The sequence below is a fragment of the Trichosurus vulpecula genome, chromosome 9 (assembly GCF_011100635.1).
Source record: "Trichosurus vulpecula isolate mTriVul1 chromosome 9, mTriVul1.pri, whole genome shotgun sequence".
NCBI lineage: Eukaryota > Metazoa > Chordata > Mammalia > Diprotodontia > Phalangeridae > Trichosurus > Trichosurus vulpecula.
In genome coordinates, this window is record NC_050581.1 from 73,409,322 (window position 1) to 73,424,623 (window position 15,302).

General features: G+C 40.6%; 1 protein-coding gene across 1 annotated transcript; it reads left to right on the forward strand.

The window, feature by feature from the left end:
* Positions 1 to 3,355: 3,355 nt before the first annotated feature.
* On the forward strand, positions 3,356 to 4,634 carry SSTR5 (somatostatin receptor 5). The gene has a single exon (XM_036738866.1). The coding sequence runs from the start codon at positions 3,408 to 3,410 to the stop codon at positions 4,521 to 4,523; it is 1,116 nt and encodes a 371-aa protein (XP_036594761.1). The 5' UTR covers positions 3,356 to 3,407; the 3' UTR covers positions 4,524 to 4,634.
* The last annotated feature ends 10,668 nt before the right edge of the window (positions 4,635 to 15,302 follow it).

The window sequence follows — 15,302 nt, forward strand, 5'->3', positions numbered from 1 at the left end:
GTCTTTTTTTTCCTGTTGATTCTGAAGCCATGAGAAGCTCTAGAGGCTGGAACCAGAACTTGACATTTGTTTAAGTAATTTAGGCTGGGGGAGTGTTGCAGATGGGTTGGGTGGGCAGATAACATCTTATTGCTTCCAAACCAGCCATACTTTCTCTTCATAAAAAGACCAAGGATTTCCACTTCATTTTTCTTAAAATCCCTTCAGATATAAAACAGGGTGACTCTATCTTTTAAGCATGTGCCCAACTTCAAAGAATAAATGATAATCCAATTTCTTTTCTCTTCTCTCTTTTCCTGCCTCTGATCTTTCCCCAGCCTCCTCCTAACCCCCATCTGGCTCAGACTTTTCCACAGCAGATGAGGAGGTCATGGTCACCTCCCTGCAGCAATAGAATTCTGATGCATTAAAACTGAAAACTGAGATTATAGATGTAGAACCAGAAAGGACCTTAGGGATCTTTTAGTCCATCCCTCCTCCTTTTCTTCCTTCTCCTCCTCCTCTCTTTACAGATAAGGAAACTGAGTCCCCAGAGAAATGAGCCAACTTCCCCCAGTCATCAGCAGAGTTAGAATTTGGGTTCAAAATCTTCCTCAAATGTTTAGTTGTTTGACCTTGGGAAAGTCACTTAACTCTCAGCCTTAGTGTCCTTATGTGTAAAGTGAAGAAGCTGGGATTTAAAGAACTCTGAGTTACCATCCAACATATGACCTGTGGCCCTATTGAGCATTGACATCATAAGGTGCTATCTAGGCCATGAGGATGATGAGTAACCCGTACTCTTTGCTTGGAGGGAGTTTTTTGGGGGCAAGGAGAGATGAGAACTATAAACATGCAGAGGTAGCAGCAATGCATGCCAAGTACCAAGTGAGTGATTCAGAGAGGAAAAATCTTCTCCTAGAAGGGAAAGCTCAGTGTAGGCTAGAGTGGTCAAGGTGTGCTTCCTAGAGATGTAGCAGCGAGATAGAACCAAGCCATGGGAAAGTCATCTTCCCTGCCTCAATGATAAGACTTTATGGATGAAGAAACTGAGGTGCAGAGATGATCACTGAGTTCCAACTTGCAAGTAGAAAAGCCGATGTTTGAACTTGGGCCCTCTGACTTTTTTGCCCTTTTTTTGCCCTTCATGCTAGACCCAACTAATTAAATACAAATGACCAAACTTCTAATTAGTCAACTAAGAAGGTTTTATGGAGACATACCTTGTCCTTGGCACTATAGAATGATCAGAAAAAGATGATTTCCTTTGAAGAGCTCATAGACTAGTTGGAGAGAAGAGACTTTAGAAAGTTGCTAAATTGAACTCTAATCATGACTTCATAGGCAAGAGGAGTAGAGACAAAGGAGAGATTATTGTAAATTGGAATAGTCAAGTCTAACCATGTCACACACCTCCTCAAGAATCTTCTGTGGTTCCCTATTTCCTTCAAATACAAACTCCCTAGCTTCACATTTAAAGTCTTTCACTAACTGACTCTAGCCTTTCTTTTCAGACTTATTATTCTCCTTCACAAATCTTATATTACAGCCAAAATACTCTATTAGCTGTTCCCTGACCGTAGCCTTTAACTTCTAGTCCAGTCTTGTGCCTCTGCATAGGTGTCTACCATGTCAGGAATATGTTCCACTTTCTTCTTGGACCTGTAGAATCTTTAGCTTCCAGCAGGGTTCTCCTCAGGTGGCATATCCTATAGCACGGCTGTCCAACCTTAGGTTTTTATTGAAACAATAGACAATATATTTTGATTTGCCATTTTAGTGAGAGCTCTGCGGTAGCTCAGCTTTGTTTACTAAAGCATTTATGTAAATTTCTATGCTTGCAGGAGGGCCACATAAATCTGCCAGCCGTATTTTGGACAGCCCTGTCCTATAGGAAGCCTTTCCTGATTCTCCTATTGGTAAATGCTCTCTTCCTCCTTGAATTATCTTGTATATACATGTGTGTTTATATGCATGTGCCCCAGTAGAGTATCAGCTTCTTGAGAAAAGGAACCTTTTTTCCCTTTGTATGCCAAAATCTAGCATAGAGCTTACATGTTTTTGGTTGTTGAGTCATTTTTCAGTCATGTCTGACCTTCCATGACCCCATTTGGGGTTTTCTTGGCAAAGATCCTGGAGTGGTTTGTCATTTCCTTCTCCAGCTCAATTTATGGATGAGGAACTGAGGCAAACAGGGTTAAGTGACTTGCCCAGGGTCACACAGCTAATAAGTATTTGAGGCTAGATTTGCACTCAGGAAGATGAGTCTTTCTGACTCTAGCCCAGTGTGCTACCTAGCTGCCCTTAGAGCTTATGCATAGTAGATACTTACTAAATGGTAATTAAAAGGAGTTCAGGGTTAGACTTATAGATTCATAGAATGGCAGAGCTGGAAGGAATTTTGGAGATTATTTAGCATATTGCTTTCATTTTACAAATGGGGAATAGGTCATGACAGGGATGCTTATGCTAACACAACATATTAGTGCCAGAGGCTTACCCCAAACTCAGGCCTTCTGTCTCCCCAGCCAGGGTTTTTCCCCATTAAAATGTACTTTCTTTCTTCTTGGAGGAGGTAGAGTTTGAGTTGAGGCTTGGAGAATAGATAGGGTAGGATAGGAAGAGAGGAGAGAATGGGAATGAATTCAAGAATGTGTGAACATAATGGGGGCAGTGTGCAAAGGAATGATTAGCTTGTCCCAGATGTACCTGAGGGTGATTTTGGGGGAGTGATTAGGAAAAGGTTAGGGTAGAACCAGGATGTAAGAATCTGTGAAAGTTACAGAGGATTTTACTTGATAAAGTCATTAGCAATAGGGAACCATTGAAGATGCTTGAGCTAGGGTAAGAATGGAAAGATGATGTCATAAAATTGATATTTTGGGAAGATAATCCAAGCAAAATACAAAAAAAGGATTGAAATAAGGAGAAAGCAGAAGCAGAGAAACTTCTGTAATCATCTAGGAGTGACGATAGGGAGGGATGGTGAATAAGAAGATATTCTTCAGAAGTAGGAACTGATTGAATTTGAGTGTTTTCTATAATTCATTTAGATGAAGATTTGTGCTCTCTCTCCAACTTCAACTTCGTAAGAGTGAAAGTTCATTTTTTTATCAATTTATTTGAGACTTGTTTTCCAAACAATTTGCTTAATGCAAAAATACTGGCTGATATCATAGCTAATGTGCTTTATGGTACATTGGGTAATCCAGCAGTTACATAGGAGGTTTGGAGTGAGGTGGGGGAGAAGGCATTGAGTGAATAGAGACATGATTCCAGGATATGGTTAGCTTAACAAAAACGCTTTTAATTTCCCTCTCATTAATTTATTTTCTGGTTTTTACTTCTCTTTTTTTCTTTTTCTTATAGAAACAAGATGTCTGAATTGTAGCCCTTCTCAGCTGTGGGAGAAAAAAAGGAATGAAACCATGGATCCACTGTACTCACTGCCAGCTGATGGGCTGGACGGCCATCTACAAGGAGCAAATTTTTCCCACACTTTCAATAGCAGTGAAAATACAACAGTGGTCATGCTACCAGGTCCTGTGTCTGCTGTTCGCACAGTAATTGTTCCCATTATCTACCTCCTTGTGTGCATGGTTGGGCTCAGTGGTAATGCCCTTGTCATTTATGTGGTCTTGCGGTATGCTAAGATGAAGACTGTCACCAACATCTACATCCTCAACTTGGCTATAGCTGATGTCCTCTTCATGTTGGGCCTGCCGTTCCTGGCCACACAAAACACCATCTCTTACTGGCCCTTTGGCACCTTCCTATGTAGGCTTGTGATGACTGTGGATGGCATTAACCAATTCACCAGTATTTTCTGTCTTACTGTCATGAGCATGGATCGGTACCTGGCTGTAGTCCATCCCATCAAGTCCACCAAGTGGCGTCGCCCAAGGATAGCTAGGCTTATCAGTGCTGCTGTCTGGACCTTCTCCTTAGTGATGTCCCTCCCACTCATCATATTTGCTGATGTCCAGGAAGATTGGAATACCTGCAATGTCAGCTGGCCTGAACCAGTGAATATCTGGGGGGCAGTCTTCATCATCTACACCTCTGTCCTAGGGTTCTTTGGGCCCCTGCTAGTGATCTGCCTCTGCTATTTGCTCATTGTGATCAAGGTCAAGTCATCAGGGGTCCGGGTGGGCTCCACCCGGAGGAGGAGATCAGAGCGCAAAGTGACCAGGATGGTGGTCATCATCGTTGTCGTATTTGTGTTTTGCTGGCTGCCATTTTTCATCCTGAACATTGTCAATCTGGTTTTTATATTGCCCGAAGAGGCTGCCTCTACAGGCGTATACTTCTTTGTGGTGATCCTCTCCTATGCCAACAGCTGTGCCAACCCCATTCTGTATGGGTTCCTGTCTGACAACTTCAAGCAGAGTTTTCAGAAGGTCCTGTGCCTCCGAAAGGGCTATGGTGTTGAAGATGGTGACCCCACTGACCACAGGCTAGAGAAGAGCAGCCGCCTGCAAGAAGCCATGCTGTCCTCCAGAAATACAGAATTCAATGGGCACATGCAAACAAGCAAGGTGTAAAGAAACTCCTCCAGGAAGTGTAAATATGGTGGCTTGCTGGGATGAAGATTTCAAGAGACCTGAACAGGAGTTAAAAATGGGAATTCCCAAACCCCAGCTCCATACTCCATTTACTACTAAGTCTAACAACTAAGTTGATGGGATTATGGGGTCCTCATTGGAAGTGAAGGGTGGAGAAGAGACAAAACTCTTGTCAAAGCTATTTATTGTACATTGTCAACCTTGTCACCATGGTGTACTCTAAAATTCATCTGATGCTTAAAAGTTGCTTCCTCTGAAGATTATGTTTTCTAAAGTATAGATCTAGCATGATAACTACTAATAGCAACCACTTCATTGTTTTGGAAGACTTGTGGGAGTGGGATGGGGAAGAGTGAAGACTTCCCCTCACCTTCCTTCTCATATCCACCATGTTCTGTGACTCTATAACCTTGAGCAAGTCGCTGGGCCTTTGTTTCTTCCTCTGTAAAATGAGGGGGTGGTGGTGGACTGGATGAGCTGCTTTTACTTTTAAATTTGATGCTGCTTTTCACAGAAATAGGAATGGAAAGGGAGTTTGGTAGACAGCCGCCACTGTTCCTGATATCAAATAAACCTGTGTGCAGAGCACTAGGTGGGGTGGGGGTGGACATGGGTACATTAAAACTTTAGCTAAGAAATGGATCCCTGTTCTCACTGGGTAATGGGCTTTAAATACCCACTCCATTCTCCTTAAAAAGGGAAGGGATCTGAGGACGCACTTTTCTGGGTAATGTGGTCGGTAGCTTTTTGTATTTTCATGAAGAAAGGGGCCGAGCCAAACATTGGGTAGTCTCCTAGAGAATCAAATTTGGGCATATCTTTCCTTGATTCTATTTTTGGCTCCCCTCCCCTTTTTTCCCTTAGAGGAACTGAGGAGGTAGAAATTTAGAGACCAAATGTGGCTTATTTAAAAGATAACATTTCGTGGGGAGCAGAAACAAACAAATCTATAACCTTTGAAACAATCTTCTTAATGAAGCTGATGGTGCATTAGGATGTTTGCTGATAACCCCAAATGACATAAAATATTGATTATTATCCAGCTGACAAGCTGTTGTCACATGGACCCTGTATCTGCTTCAGTTCTATGTGTCTGCAGTAGGGACTGGAATTAAAAAGCTATTTTGTGAAATGACAGAGAATTTGAATTTCCCCTCACTGAGCTAGGGGAGTCTCTGTTTGCCCTTGTTATTGACACACACCCAAAGGGAGACAAGATGACTGCCACTTCAGCCTAGGTGCACTTTAATCCTGTTTGACTGTAAAGGAACACCTTGGGAGAGGGGCAGGGGAGCAACTTCTGCAGCTGTGAAGAGGGAGGATTAATGTAGGACTCGAGCAAACAGTACAGAACTCTCTAATCCCTGCTCCCTCTGGCTTGCTGGACCATATTGATTCAGTGTTAGTGGATACAGTTTTAGTGATACAGTAGCCCATGGAACAGAAGCGAAAGTGTATGTGTGAGCTTCTCCCTGAGCTGGCAATCAATACCCAGGGGGTCATGTCTCCCGACTCAGCCTAAAGCTTTCTACCCCTCCACAATCAATAAATGTTTGTTGATCAGATATGAGCTCTAGCTCCTTCTTTAGCCTTCACATGTACACATGTACACAGTCTTAAATGTGAGAGTTTCTTTCCTCTTCCCATATCACAAGAATATTCTCACTCAGCATTCCTACGTCCCTTTCCAGTGTCTGTTTTGGTTGTACTTTTGAGTTGCTGAAATATTTGCAGGATATTTGTGTAAAACTTCCTTATTCAAAGAGTTGAACAATTGTAGTTGCCATTTACATGGAATAAACAATGCTGAATCAAATCCTTCCCTCAGGAAGCTTATGTTCTACTCAAATTTTCTCGTATGAAGATCCATGAACTCAATAATTCTATTTTAAAAACAATGGAAACTGTTAAGGACTCCTGGGCTGTAGATCTAGTCCAGATAATTACAGCCTACATAACTGTTTTATTGGATTTCCTTCCTCAATTTCAGTTTACTTATCTGTTATATGAGAGCGTTGTGCTAAATACTCTTTCAGGTTTCTTCCATTTCTTAAGCCTATGAACCCATGACACCCAAGCTTTATCAAGCCCAACAGGTCTTAACTAGCCCTCTTGACTTGTATGTCATGCACCTTAGGTTTTTTAGGAGTATTGGATTGTCTTCTCATGAGACCAAAGACCGACTTGTCCTTAGAGAAATTAGTTTTTGGGGGTGTGTGTGAGAGGACTAGGATTCTCTGTTTCCCCACAATAGGAATGTTTTCCCCCAAAGGCAACATAACTGCCCCTTGATTGGTCTGTGCTTCCCTTGATGGAGTTTCCTGGTTATGGAATGGCATAAAAAAATCCCACCTAGGTGGAGTCAGGGTTTCTCCCACCTGGTGGATTTCTGAAGAGCACACGAGTTGCCATACCCTGCCCTGCTGACTGCAGGCATTTCTATACGGAGTAGAGGGAGGCTGAATCCAGAGAAACTAAGTGTTACTGTACCCTTACTGATATCTTTCCTATTCGAGGACAAATCAAACCTCCTTTTGTTAACTGTTCCATGACTTTGAATGCCTCATTTCATCCCAACATTGATCCTAGACTAAGAAAGGTGCTTCTAGCATGAGGCCCACCTTTAAGAGGAGGAAATGGAATTTGAGTAAGGAGTTGATTTATATAGGCCTAAGTGAATAATAATGATGGTTAACTGACTCCTGGATTACATACTGCTGCTACAGATTAGTTGGCAGATATCATCTCATTTAATCTTGTGAGGGAGTTGATGGATATATTTTTGTAGTTTTACAAAAGAAAAACTGAAGTTTGGAGAAATAAAGTGAAAGATAAAATATCAGATTGTCTGATATTGCACAACTGATAAGTGGCAAAGTTGGAAATCAAATCTGGGTCCTTATTGATAGACTCTACCTACCTGAAGCAAGAGTCCCCTGTACCAGAGCTCTGACAAATGATCAACATTCTTCCCCATGAAGATTTCCATTGAAAATAACTTCCAGCCATTACACCTGGTTTTGACTCCTGGTACCAAGAAGAACAAATCTAATCTTTTTTCTATAAGATCATTTTTCAGATATTTGAAGACAGTAAATGCACTCTCTGCCCCCCAAGTCTCCTTTTCTCCATTCTCAACATTCCCCATTCCATTAACCCTAGAGTGTAGCATGGTTTTGAGGCCCTTACTGTTCTGGTTACTGTCCTCTGGACATGTTCCAATTGGTCAATATCCTTGCTTGTATTTCCTCACTTTTATAAAACTTAAAACACCATAGAAATGTCAGTTAATAAATCTAGTGATGAAACAATAAACACATGATTAGATTTTCTCTCAACTATTTAGGTGATTTGAGCCCAGATAGTTTGTTGTTATTTGTTTGTTGCTCTCCCTCTCTTTTTTTCTTTTCATTGTCCAAGTTTCCTCGGTTTTTGCAATAGAGGGCACCTAGCTGGAGGGGCCATATCTCTGTTGTCAAAATGAGGGTGAAATGGAAAAAGCATTGGGCTGGGCAGCAGAAGTGGATTCTAGACTAAGCTCATTCAGTGTTTATGGGATGTGTGGCTCTTCCTTTCAGAGCCTCAGCTGCTGCTTCTGTCAAATGAGAGGATTGTTCTAGGTTACTTTTAACATCCTTTTGGTCCTGATATTCTGTGTATCTGAGTCAGTTTCCCCATCTATATAATAAGGGAGCAAACATTTTCTAAGGTCTCTTCAGGGCAGCTAGGTGGTATAGTGCATAGAATGCTGGATCTGGAGTTCAAATCTGGCCTCGGACACTTCCTAGCTGTGTGACCCTGGGCAAATCAATTAATCCCTTTTGCTTCAGTTTCCTCACCTGTAAAATGAGCAGGAGAAGGAAATGGGAAACCACTCCAGGATCTCTGCCAAGAGAACCCCAAATGGGGACATGACTTAAAAACAACTGAAACAAGGTCTCTTCAATTCTAACACTTTGTTAATAATATTTGATTTTTATACGGTACATTAAGGTTTGCAAATAATATACATTATGTTATTTGATCCTTAGAAAAACAGGTAGATAAAGGCGTTATTATTATCCTGTCTTTCCAGATGAGGAAAATGGCAACCAGAGAGGTTAAGTGATTTATCTGTAGTCATAGAGCTAATTAAGTACCAAAGGTAAGATTCGAACTGAGAGTCTTCATGACACCCGAGTCCAGCACTAGCACTCTATCAAACATTACATCACTATATCTGAAGTGGCACAAATGTAATATTATAAATCGCATTCTAGCTCTGACCTTTTATTGTTCTAAGGTCCCTTTCAGTTCTATCATTTTATGTTCTAAGATTCCTTTCATCCGACAGTCTAACATTCAATGCGGTCAACTTAAGCTCCAAGTATTAAGAACATATATCCATATTCATTCTATAATGGATTTTCCATGAGAGTTTCTGAGGGAGACACAAATAATCATAGAAGACTATTCCTGCCATTGAGGAGTTGTGATCTACTAAGGGAGATGCCTCACATAATACTCGTTACATAAAACCAGGAAAGTATGACTAATCGAATGGATGATGCAGAGTGTGAGAATTTAGAGAGAGGAGGTCACTGGGGGCTAGAGTGATTAGGGAAGGCTTCTTGAGCTAAGCTTAAATGACTAGCATACAATTATATGATTCCATAGCCAGAAGGACTCAGTGAGAGGTCCTGACTTAAGGTCACACAAAAAATTAGTGACTAATCCAGGTCCTGAACCCAGTTCTTTGGACTCTCAACATTCTTTTTCTCAAATTGATTGGTCTCCTCTCTCTGTAGGAATAGGCCAAGAGGAAGAGAATATGACTTCACATGTGATTTTCCCTATCACAAATTTGCTACACTAAAAAGCAAAGCAAAACAAAAACAAAAACACACATGCAGCTTTGCTTTATTCAGAGGAATGGCAATACAGGTTGTGCTGAATTAGTAATCAGGAGGCTTTGATTCTATTTCTTGAGTCTACATCCAAAGGGCTATATGACTTTGGGCAGCTCATTCTCTCTCTTTGGGCCTCAGTTTCCTTCCTTGTAAAATGAGGAGTTTAGCCTTGATCTTAAAGGTCCCTTGCAGATTTGACATTCTTTGGTTAAGTAGTTCTAAAAACAGTAGGGTAGTCTGTGTAAACAAGACCCAGAGAAAACTGGATCTAATCAAGTGATTGGGCTGTGCTGTTGTTAGCCTCATGTGCCCATGGAGCAAGATTTCACTTCAATCAAGGACCCTTCCTCTTATTCTCTTTCCATGATCTTGCACTTAGAAAAACTTTGCTTTCTCTGAGACACCTAACCCTTAGCTACTCTCTTGAGTGTTGGCTGCTCTTTCCCTGATGCTTCCTGACACATGGACTGGGAAAAGCTGAAAGAGTTGATGCCCCACCATTTTGAGATCCTCTGTTGGCAATCTCTTACCTTTTGAATTCCCAATCCATCAGCCTCTATCATCTATTTCAGATTCTTGTTCTCATCTATTGCCTTCATTGAACTCTTCCTTCCTTTTCAAGGAATTCAATACTTAATTTGAAGTTTTCCCCTACTCCCCAATGCCTGCTTTCACCTTGGTGACCCTTTGAACCCTGATATCCCAGCTCATCAACTACCTCTACTCCTAGGAGCTCCATCTCCACTCTCTCTCAGCCATGCACATGAAATCATAGCACCTTAGATCTTGCCATCATCTGAAACTGTTCTGCCTTCATCCCTCCATGATCTTGAACTTTGAAATTCTTTCCCTTAATCTTCTGTACATAAAAAACAAAACAAAACAATAAGTTGGCCAGTGAATTCACTGTACTTTCACGTTAGTCTCTTTAGACAACTTCCCCATTCTCATTGGAATTATTTTCTTCCTGTCTTGTAAATTTTATTCTTGAAATGTTCCCTCCTGGTTTACTTCCTCTGTAGAATTTTAATGTGTGCTATCTTACCTAATTACTTATCCTTTCTCTGAACCCTTTGAAATCTAATCCAAACTTCTGGTACATGTCAAATTGTGCCTGGCTATGCTTTGCATCTTGATTCTAAAATGCTGCTATTCTGCCAAGTTTCCATCATATATCTACAATACTTCAGTCACTAGTCCTTTTTTGTAGATGAGAAATAGATGCAGAATAGCAGTTTCATCTCATTAGTTCACCTGCCTTTTGGAGGATGTTATTATTAAGCGAAACAATTAAGTTTTTAGCTTCTTGGTCTATAACAGAGGGTGAGCTCTAATTAATGTCCAAATAAATTTAAATCCTCTGTCACTACTTTCTGCCTCTCTGTAAGGCTCATGATCTGACTCTTTATTTCTTTTTTCTTTTCAGATGGTCTATAGCGTAATAGCACATTTCAATGACAATATTGCTTCTTTTTGTTCCTGGTTTTTTTGTCTCTATTGATTTCCAGCCAATTGATGCCCATCTGTCTCTGGTTCTTGGATTTTCTCACATATATGTATTTTCTTAATATATGCTGTTACTCAGCCACTCCTACCCCGTATTTCCCTTACCTATCCAGATCCTTTTTAATAAGATGTATCTTTTTAAGCCATATTCTAGTAATATGCCATATTCCACAAAGTCTCAGTGATATGTACCTATTGAGTCAAATCAACCTCCTTGAAAGAGGACATATAGTTCACTTTGCTTTTTACTTATATTTTATGCATTGATGTATGAAAATATGAGGCAATTGATTTTACTTTTGTCTATTTCTTAGGCTATGCCTCCTGTGATTTTCTGGGAATCTCTACTATTATTCTTCCTACATGGTAGCTCTTCACTATTGTATCCAGGCAGTTTTTTTTTTTTAAAATCTCCTTCTTTTTCACTTAAAAATAATTTTGATTAGATTTTTTAAGATTCTGGGAAAATACTAGCTCTTAATAGATATGTTCTGTCTCTATCCAAGAACTCATCATTCTGAAATTTTAAGCCATGGTCCAGAATCCCAAGTTTCCTTCCAGACACTATCTTCTTAACCAGTTGCTCATTTCCCAAATACATCCTCTTCTTCTAAAGCCCTTACCTTCTATCACTGACAGTGCTGCAAACACTGTCTGTATCCATCAGATCTTCATTTTCCTGCCCAAGACTTCCTTAGTAACACTTTCTAGAGTCCTGGTAATATAATTTGTGCCAATCTGAATCAAAAGAGGTCAGCAATTGGTATCAGAATGAAAAGTCTTGTTTCTCAGTCGTATCACAGATACAACATAACCTAAGAAAGTAGTGGACTGTTCTCTTATCGTTATCGTATCAACCGATGATCTCTTACCTGATGACCGATGTGTATCCATATCATCACTCATTATAAGATAAGACATTGCTTTCTCCTCAAAGGATACAGCTTACTCTTCTTTGGGAAGAATTTTATATCTATTACTTACCTCCAGGTTGTTAGTGTTGGTTCATTTTCCTCCCTTCACAATTGTGATCCTGTAGTTTTTACTATCTCTCACCCTTGATCTTTTTTCCTTGCCTCTTTAAATCAATCAACCAACATCTAACTTGATAATTCTCCACCATGGGTCACCCCCAGGATCTGACTTTTCTGTTCTTTCTCTTTAGCTATTCAAAACTGATAAACAAAATCGCACAACCCTGCCATTGGGTCCATTACAAAATATGCTATCTGATCATGATTGGGTCCTTCATGTTGTTTTTCAGTCATTTTTCAGTCGTGTCTTACTCTTTGTGACTCCATTTGGGATTTTCATGGCAAAGATACTGTAGTATTTTGCCATTTCCTTCACCAGCTCATTTTATATATGAGGAAACTGAGGCAAACCTGGTTAGGTGACTTGCCCGGGGTCACACAGCTAGTAAGTGTCTGAGGCTAGATTTAAACTCAGGAAGATGTTTTCCTGATTCCCGTCCCAGCCCTCTATCCACTGCACCACTTAGCTTCTCCAGGGCCTTTCATGACTTCATGGCAATGCTTTTATTCTTCCCTGGATGATTCTCTATAATACTTCCTGAGGTAGTTGTAAATCTTCTCTTTTTTATGCCTCTTTTGTTTTCCTGTTTCTCAGTGGATGACTTTTTGCCTACTTTGCTGATAAAATTGAGGCCATCTGGTATGAGCTCTCTTCTCATCTTCTCATTTCTATGCCTCATAGTCACACACCATTGGTCATTCTCTTCTCCTTTGCTCATCTCCTAACAAAATGGCTTCCTTTCTTGTGAAGGTCACCCCCACAATACTATTTCCCTCCCTGGCCTCACTCCATCACTTCCTTTCCAGGACCTTGTCCCATCATTCAACCCCTCTTTATTCTCTTGATCTTCAACCTTTCCCTATTTACTAGTTTCTTCCCTACAAGCATGTTCGGTTATGCCCCATCATTGAAAATTTGACCTGATCTAAAACCCTTGTCCTATATCTCTCCTCCCTTTCACTGCTAAGCACCAAGTAAAAGTTGTCTCCAACTTCTCTCCCCCCTTTTCATATTTATGTTTATTTCTCACCTACCTGAAATCTTGCTCCCAGTCTCCATAGTTGTTGACATTCTTTCTCAGAGGTTAATAGTGATATCTTACCTTCTGAATCCAAAGGTCATTTCTCAGTCCTCATCCTTCTTGACCTTTCTGCAGCCTTTGACTATTGACTGTCTCCTCCCTAAGAATGGATACTCCCAGAGACTCTGTCCTGAGACTTCTTATTCCTTTACATCCTTTCCCTTAGTTATCTCTAGGGTTCAAAGATAATATTTGTGTAGATGACTTCCAAATCTCAAAATACAATCCTAATCTTTTCACCTGAACTCTACTTTGACAACTCTCACTGCCTCCTGGAGATCTCCATCGGGATCTCCTGACTCAACATGACTTAAATGGTCACTCCCCTTCCCTGCACCTCCTCTCCCGGCCTACTTTGCCCTCTTCTAACTTTCCCTATTTCTGTTGAATTCATTGCCATTCTCCCAGTCATCCAGGCCTATTACTTCTGAGTCATCCTTAACTCTTTCCTCTCCCTCAGCCATTATAGTGTAATGGAAAGAGTCCTGGGCTTGGTATCAGAAGAGACCTCAGTTTAAATTCTGCCCCTAATACTTACTACCTATATGACCTTAACTTTTCTGAGCCTCAGTTACCTCACCTATAAAATGGAAGCTATAATGCTTCTTCTACCTATGTCATATGGATGTCATGGGGATCAAATAAGGTAATTTTTTAAAAGTCCTTTGTAAAACTTAAAATATTCCACACTTGTCAACAACTATGTTTATCCAACCAGTTGTCAAGTTCTATCAGTTAGACCTCCATAATCATCTCTGGATCTAACTCCCCAGTCTCTCGTCTCTCCGATTCATCTTCCACATGAATGCCAGAATAACATTCCTAAGGCATAGAACTGACTGGGTCACACACCCACTAATGGACCTTTCTTTTTGTCCCAACAATAAAATACAGAACTTCCCATCTTAACTCTTAAGGCCTTGACAATAAAAAACAAAACTTCCCATCCTAACTTTTAAGGCCTTGATGATAAAATACCGAACTTCCCATCCTAACTCTTAAGGCCTTTTATGATTTGGCTTCTACTTACTCTTTCCTTGCACATATCCTACATTTCTGACAATTCTCCTTTTCCTAAATGTGGCTCTTATTTCTCTGTCTGTGTGGGCCTTTGTATAGGCTTTTCCTAATGCCTATGGTGCATCTCCTGTTCACCTCCGTTTTTCAGAAAGAAGCCTTATCTCCCTTTGAAGGTATGGTGCCACATCCTCCACGAGGCTTTTCTTAATCTCTCAATTTCTGAGTGCTCTCTTCCTTCTGAAAGTACTTTTTATTTATCGGTGAGCAAGCCATAGACCCCAGTAGAATGGAAGCTCCTTGAGGACAGGGAGCAATTAATTTTTTACCTTTTTATCCCCATGACCTAGGTCAGTGACTCACATATAATAGGTGCTTAATAAATATTTATCGAATCCTATTTGGTTGAGAAATCTAGGACCAGAGAGACATCATAGATTTTTATATAGAAGGGATATGAAAGTCCACATAATACAAACCCTTGTTTACAGAGGAGAAAATTGAAGTAGAGAGAGGTTAAAAGGCCTTGCCCAGTCACATCACTAGTAAATGTCTAGGGTGATACTTGGCTCCAAGCCTTTCTGACTCTATGACCAGTGCCCTATCCACTACATTGGTTCTCAAACTTTTCTGCAGTGGTAGAACTCTTCAGTTTAAGCAGGAGTGGGGAATCTGCAGCCTTGAGGGTGCATGTGGCCCTCTAAGTCTTAGGTGTGGCCCTTTGACTGAATCCAAACTTCACAGAATAAATCCCAAAGGATTCAGTCAAAAGGGCTGCACTTGAGGACCTAGAGCGCCACATGCGGCCTCGAGGCCTCAGGTTCTCCACCCCTGGACTTTAAATAAAATACATGTAGTAAAAATCCTGTAAACTGCCCCCAAAACAATATTCTTTTCAATGCCTATTAATAAACAATATAATTTTTTTAAACAGAATTCCTTGCAGCACAGTTTGAGAAACAGTGCACTATAGTACCCTACCCTACCAGGTACTTGCCTTAGGTCATATAGGTGGTTAATGGAAAAACCTTTAGAGCTAGGTCTCTGGATTTGGAAAAGTACTTTAATTAGAAGGGAATATAACCTATGGGGAGATGCCCAAACTTGTAGCCCATACTGAGTCTTCTCTGTGGCATCCTGAGTCATTCATTGCCCTGCTCAAAACCATTCCATGACTTTGTATTGCTTTCCAAATAAAGGTCAAACTCCTCAGTTTGGCACCCAAAACTC